The sequence below is a fragment of the Haemaphysalis longicornis genome, unplaced genomic scaffold (genome assembly GCF_048455015.1).
Source record: "Haemaphysalis longicornis isolate Haplotype H1 unplaced genomic scaffold, Haemaphysalis longicornis Haplotype H1 scaffold_1, whole genome shotgun sequence".
NCBI classification, from domain to species: Eukaryota; Metazoa; Arthropoda; class Arachnida; order Ixodida; family Ixodidae; genus Haemaphysalis; species Haemaphysalis longicornis.
In genome coordinates this window covers 286,845,352-286,851,351 of record NW_027526203.1, presented here as the reverse complement: position 1 = coordinate 286,851,351, position 6,000 = coordinate 286,845,352, and the positions used below count along the sequence as shown (strand labels likewise).

The window sequence follows — 6,000 nt, the reverse complement described above, 5'->3', positions numbered from 1 at the left end:
TACATTGGCAAAATATGGGCCAATTTGGCGCCCCCCTTCAGATGATTAGGGGTGGGGCGGCCGCTCCCCCCCCCCCCCCCCCCCTTCCTGTGCGCACGCCTATGTTGTCATTGGTGGGAGAAACCGACAGGAAATGGAATGAGAAGAGGACGGAATCTTTTCCCAGTTAGAGAACCAGAGGGCGCACACGCCGTAACTGGTCACGCAGCAACAATCAGCGGAACGGGCGAATTTATTGGGTCGTGTAATGTTGGGGAGGCGCCTGGAACGTCAAGTCATCCGGAGTCCTGGATTTCGTCCAGAGAGAGCTGCCGCTCGAGCGACGGCGTCCGCTCGCCGTTCCCTTGGGCAGTGCGCATCCTCTTCTGGATGTAATTGGGGATGCCCACCACCAGAAAGATGATGAAGAAGCAGCCAAGCCAGATGCCCACCACCTGCGCCGCCGAATGTCCAGACTGATGTCCAACCGTTACGTAACACCTTTTTTTTACAGGTTGTGTGTGCGCGACTAGCAAATTTGCAAATTGCGGATACTGCGGCACTCAACAAAGGCTATGCCTGAGGCTTGTGGCAACGTCACTATGTGGGCACTCTTGAAGCCACAGGTGTTAGAACTGTTCGGATATTTTTTTCCCTTTGTGGCATCATCAGAGAAGAATGAAAAAAGAAATTAAACAAGGAAGACTTGCCACGCCACACGCGTCACGCGGCGTTATTTTTTTGCACATGGCGGGCTTCCGTTTCGAGGCCTAGCTACGTGCCGGTGCTCGGCCGCTGACGTCATTCTAGCCCATTGCGCACGAGCGGGGCCCCGCTCTGAATGCTTTTGAGTTCCTGGGGCCCTATTCTCGACTGCACAAATTGCCGGCAATTCAGGCAATTTTCCGGAAGTCTTTTCTGATTGGCTTTCAATTTTGGTCACGTGCTTCCGGTTGACAAAGCGGTTGTGTGTGCTGTCGTCATTTTGACGTTTCATGTCGTTTACGGACACCAGTTCTAAAGTTTGCCTTATTTCTCGTTACTAAAGGTGCATAATTCTTGGCCGGCAATGAAAAACCACACTAAATACAGCGGACATGACAACATAAGCCTGTCTTTGCTATTTAACAACAATACTGCTTGTAATACACACCCCCGCTGTGATTGGCTGAGAAGGCTTGACGTAATTTAAACACTTGGCGGGAACGATTACGTCATGCATTGGCAACTTCAGGCTGCGTAAAAGTGACGTAATGCTACGTAACAGCTTGAAAATGGCGGCTGTTTTTGTCGCAAAATACAAGCAAAATAGGGCAAACTATTGCCCCGGCTTACGGCGCCGCGAAATGTGCGGCAATTTGCAGCAGGCGCAGTTTCGCATGCGCGCTGTTTAAAGCCTGTTTCCTACAGAAACAAATTATAGTTTCAACTGCTTCCAAGTCAGCGATCATGGAACATACAAATAACATGCAGTATTTTGCTTTTATGTTTGGCAATTAAATAAAAAAATTTTGTTTGGCGTAACCGCAACATATGAGGGCAGTACAATCCTCTCCATGACAAAGAAAACCCAATGCATGGCATTTGTCCATACTCGTCCTAGTAAGCTGTTGGGTCACATGATCAAACTCAAGAGAAAAATAACAAAGAAAAGTGACTATTTGGTTCATTACAGCGCTGATTGAAGTCGAGCTTGACGAATGAGTGAATCGGCGACATCGTTGCGCTCCGCGGTTATCAGGCGCAGCGCTTCGCTGCTCTTATGTGTCATAGAAGCGATGGTCGCGGCCGTCTTTTTCTGTGATCACGCCATAAACTTGTAACATAGCAGCAGACGATGGCATGGCGGCGGTGGCGGCAGGGAAGGTGATAACGCAACAAAGCTTGCATTGAAGCAGAGAGCCCAGCTATGTTACTAAAAGCGATTGAAAGAAATAAATAGATACGGTAAAAAAATTGTGTGATGTTCTTTAGCTCGACACCCGCCTCTCGCTCGCTTTTGGATCAACGTTACTCGATCGCTTTGTGGTGTTGACGCCAAATTTGACCTCCAGAAATGTGTTTTTCTTGTCAGCTTCAGCTACCGTCTTAATTTTTATAGTACATGCCAAGTGTTTTTATATCTTTCTTGCACAATATTTGATACCTTGGTAGCGATCTTTATGAGTGACTCGTCAAATTACACTGCATGTCGTCATAGCTATAGGTGCAGCACGTCACTGATTGCTTACGTCGTGCTTACGCAAAAAAACATGGGCGAATTGCCGGCAATTTGTGCAGTCGAGAATAGGGCCCCTGTATATCGCGTAGCGCATGAGTTGCGCGTCTGATTGCCACATGCGCCGCGGATTCCACCTTACGACAGCGAAGCCCGCTTTCAGTGCTGCGCACAAGGCACCGTTTTCAGTCAGTTCTGCTCAAGTGACCGACGACAGTTGCGGTGGCGGCGGCCATAGAGTTTCATACTCATATATAATAGAGGGAAATCTGGCGCTGCAATCGCGGGCCGCCGTGGGCGGCGCCATTGCAGTATAATTGCAGCTAGCGGCTATGGTCCCTATAGAAATATTTCTAGGGACCATATAGCGGCGTTCCTCACCTACTCGGCTTAGCTAGCCATATGGCTTCTTTTTTGTATCGAAGCCAGAAGGGTGACATTTTTTTCTTTTTTTTCTATGAACGAGGCAGCTGCATCGTTCATAAACCTTTCTAAATAATTATTGACAAATAAATCTTTATGAAAGTTCAATTTTACAATACCAAAACCAATTTCAACAATCTTTTAGAGTAATATTTGTTGCTTTTTTGCAGCCAGAGGCAACTTTCCAGCCTGTTCAGGAGCCATGCCATGGGGGCAAGTGGAACGTGCTTGGCCGGTACATGACGGAACGCTCGCTGAAGCGCGGCTCCCCTTGACAGTAACGCCAGATTTCCCTCTAGTACATATTAGTATGAATCTCTATGGCGGCGGCTGCGGCGGCCGCTCAGCAGCCGATTATCCCCGCAGTCGTGCTATCCCGCAGCTGCGGGCACACGCATGCGCTGGCATGCCCAACGTTTATAGATAGTTGGCATGCCACTGGCACTGGCGCGGCAGCACTATATTCTAGGCACTATAGCAGCACGGCGGCGGCCGTGCCGCTATAGTGCCTTTTCTGATCGAGGCTAAAAGCGAAAACGTCCGTGTGTGTTTCAGATTTCGGCGCACGTTAAAGATCGCAAGGTGTTCAAAATTAATCCGGAGCCCTCCACTACGGCGCGCCTCATCGCCTGCGTGTTAAACCCTACAATCAATCAATCAATCAATCAATCAATCAATCAATCAATCAATCAATCAATCAATCAATCAATCAATCAATCAATCAATCAATCAATCAATTTCTGGTTTCCAACACTGACAAGATTCTTTCCAGAAAGGTTTTTTACAGCGCGTTTGAAATTGTGGCGTTGAGCAAAAAGCTATCGCTGAATGATAGGCTTGCGACCGTAATGTTATGACCATGCAGAAAACTCAAAAAGACGTCTGGCAGTAAAAAATCGATTTGGTTAAACAGAAAAAAAATATATATTTTGCACTCCGTTGTCCCGTGCCTATGAATGCGAAGCTCGAATGTGGTGAAAGATGCAAAAGCTCCGCGTGGGAGGAAAGGAAGTGCCCAACCCGTGGCTGACCTTTGCTGCGGCGAGGTCGTCTCTCCGGGCCAGCTTGCGCGCTCTGCTGGCGTTGACTGCGAGCACGGTGCCCCAGGAGCTGACGTTGGCCGGGGCCGCGCTGTGGGTGGGGTCGCTGGCCGGCTGGTGGAAGCCCTCGCCGTGGCCGTTCGCGTGCATGTCGTCGGACGCGAAGATGGGTTCCATTGCGCCACCACGAAAACAAGCCGATTCCGCTGGGGCCGCCCACTCGCTGTCGCTCGGCCTGGCAGTATTAGCAACCCTGAGGCACACGCCCAGCTTGGGGAGACTGACCAAGAAAGTCCGAGGTTAACCAGCACATCAAACAGGCTGAGACAAAAGCGAGGAAAGAAGCGAGTGAGTTAACGTGCTCGCGAGAACGTAGAGCTATGTCGTTGAGGTTGAAATTTTTTATCGCTATTTTTGTACTTCTATTTCCGCTTCTCTCTCTCTCTCTCTCTCTCTCTCTCTCTCTCTCTCTCTCTCTCTCTCTCTCTCTGTAACATTCAAACTAAATCTTTCCTTCCGCTCTCCTGTATTCGCCTTGTAGAGAATATGAGTAGGGAAAAGGATCCCCACCTGCACCACTCATATATTGCAGGTGCATTGAGATACCCCGCTGATTAAACTAAATTCTTTTGGCCAATCCCTTGAGTGGGTACGTGCCATTTTCTGTGGGCCATCATCATCGCCATCACATATCGCATTAGTAGACCTGACTCCGGACCCGGATTCCCCACAATTAACTCTGTAGGATTTTCCGTCGATCGCCCATTAAAAGCGCTGACTCCATGGAGCGATTTTGAAAGCGAAACAGGGAGCGACGAACTACTTTTCGCCGCGCAGGAAATCGCTCCTCGCTTCGCTCGTTTCGGGCTCGCCAGAAAACACCGCTCATCGCCAGGAAGTGGCCTGAGCGACTATAGCCAATAGGAGAGCCGTTTAATGGGCGCAAATTCCGGGTTGGGAAGAAAATGAGAGGGAGGGGCAAGTGGCAGAGTGCATCAGAGAGAAGTAAAAAAATTTCCCCGCATTTCCCCGAGGGGAAGAATGTGAAAGTGCGAATGCAGGAGTTGAATTTGCGCGGTTCGGTAATGTTCGCGAAAGAGAGATCACACACACACACACACAACTACAAAGAAAGAAATATGCATTTATTCACAGACACCTATTTGTGTTGTCGTTGTACTTGATTGCTAGAGCGGATCTCAGCTTTGAAATTTCGTGTCAGTACTCCTTTAAGCGGGTGCATTAGCCCTTCTCACGCCCGATTCTTGGCCAATCGCCCTAAGTGGGTATGTGCTAAAGAAATTAGGAACTCTTCTTGGCCAATCGCCCTAAGTGGGTATGTGGTGCGGACGGACGGACGGCGGTGGACGCGTGATTCAGGGTCGCTTAAGAAGTGCATTCGCACTTAAAAACCTCAGCTTTCTGCAATACGTTTACATCGCTTTTTACAGCGAAGCAGTTTATGTCTCGGGGAACGAAGCTATAACTATGTGAGAGACTTCCTGTCGGGCAGAACCGCCAAACTCCTGGCCGGAGATCTCAAGGTGGGCGAACGTAGCACGGGAAACAGAGGCACCCCGCAAGGGTCTGTCATATCCCCGATGCTGTTTAATCTCGTCATGACCGGAGTGGCACGAAAACTCGAGAAGTTGGAAGTCGTCGAACACACGATCTATGCCGACGACATCACCCTGTGGGTGTGTAGAGGAAACGACGGCCACATCGAGAAGACCCTCCAGAGAGCGGTCGAAGAGATGGAAGACTACCTCCGAGACACGGGGCTCAGGTGCTCGCCAAAGAAATCCGAGCTGCTCGTGTACCAACCATCGAGAAAGCAACGACGCCACACACAGAAACAGTGCGATCAGATCACGATCCGGACTGGGGACGGCACCGTCATACCCACGGTACCCAAGACAAGGGTACTCGGGATGATGATAGAGGCCAGCGGAAGAAACACGGAGACGATCAACCGTCTGACGAGCCAGGCGGCGAACGCCTGCAGGTTGCTCAGGAGAGTGACCTCGAGAAGAGGGGGTTTGAAGGAGGACAACCTCGTCCGGCTAATACAAGCTTTCGTGATATGTCACGTAACTTATGTGGCGGCCTACCACCAGTGGCATCAGAGCGAGAAGAAGAAGATTGACATGATCATACGAAAGGCGCACAAGACGGCACTCTGTCTTCCCGACACGGCAAGCACCGAAAAACTGCTAGATACGGGAATTCACAACACGCTCGAAGAAATTATTGATGCACAGCAGACGTCCCAGCTCGAGCGACTGTCGAGGACGAAGACCTGCCGCCACATCCTTGACAAGCTACGAATTGGCTACCACA

The 6,000-nt window shown here is 49.9% G+C and overlaps 1 protein-coding gene across 1 annotated transcript; it reads right to left on the bottom strand.

Annotated features, from left to right (window-relative positions):
* Nucleotides 1–275: 275 nt before the first annotated feature.
* Nucleotides 276–3,837, bottom strand: LOC144159119 (uncharacterized). Its single transcript, XM_077690416.1, has 2 exons — nucleotides 3,652–3,837; nucleotides 276–434 (listed from the first exon to the last, which is right to left on the bottom strand). The coding sequence occupies exons 1-2, from the start codon at nucleotides 3,835–3,837 to the stop codon at nucleotides 276–278; spliced, it is 345 nt and encodes a 114-aa protein (XP_077546542.1).
* Nucleotides 3,838–6,000: the final 2,163 nt, after the last annotated feature.

Excerpts from the sequence above, each read along its gene's own strand:
- LOC144159119 (XM_077690416.1), bottom strand. The coding sequence starts at position 3,837 with ATGGAACCCATCTTCGCGTCCGACGACATGCACGCGAACGGCCACGGC. Across the intron at positions 435-3,651 it reads ACGACCTCGCCGCAGCAAAG|GTGGTGGGCATCTGGCTTGG; the intron begins GTCAGCCACGGG and ends TCGGCGGCGCAG.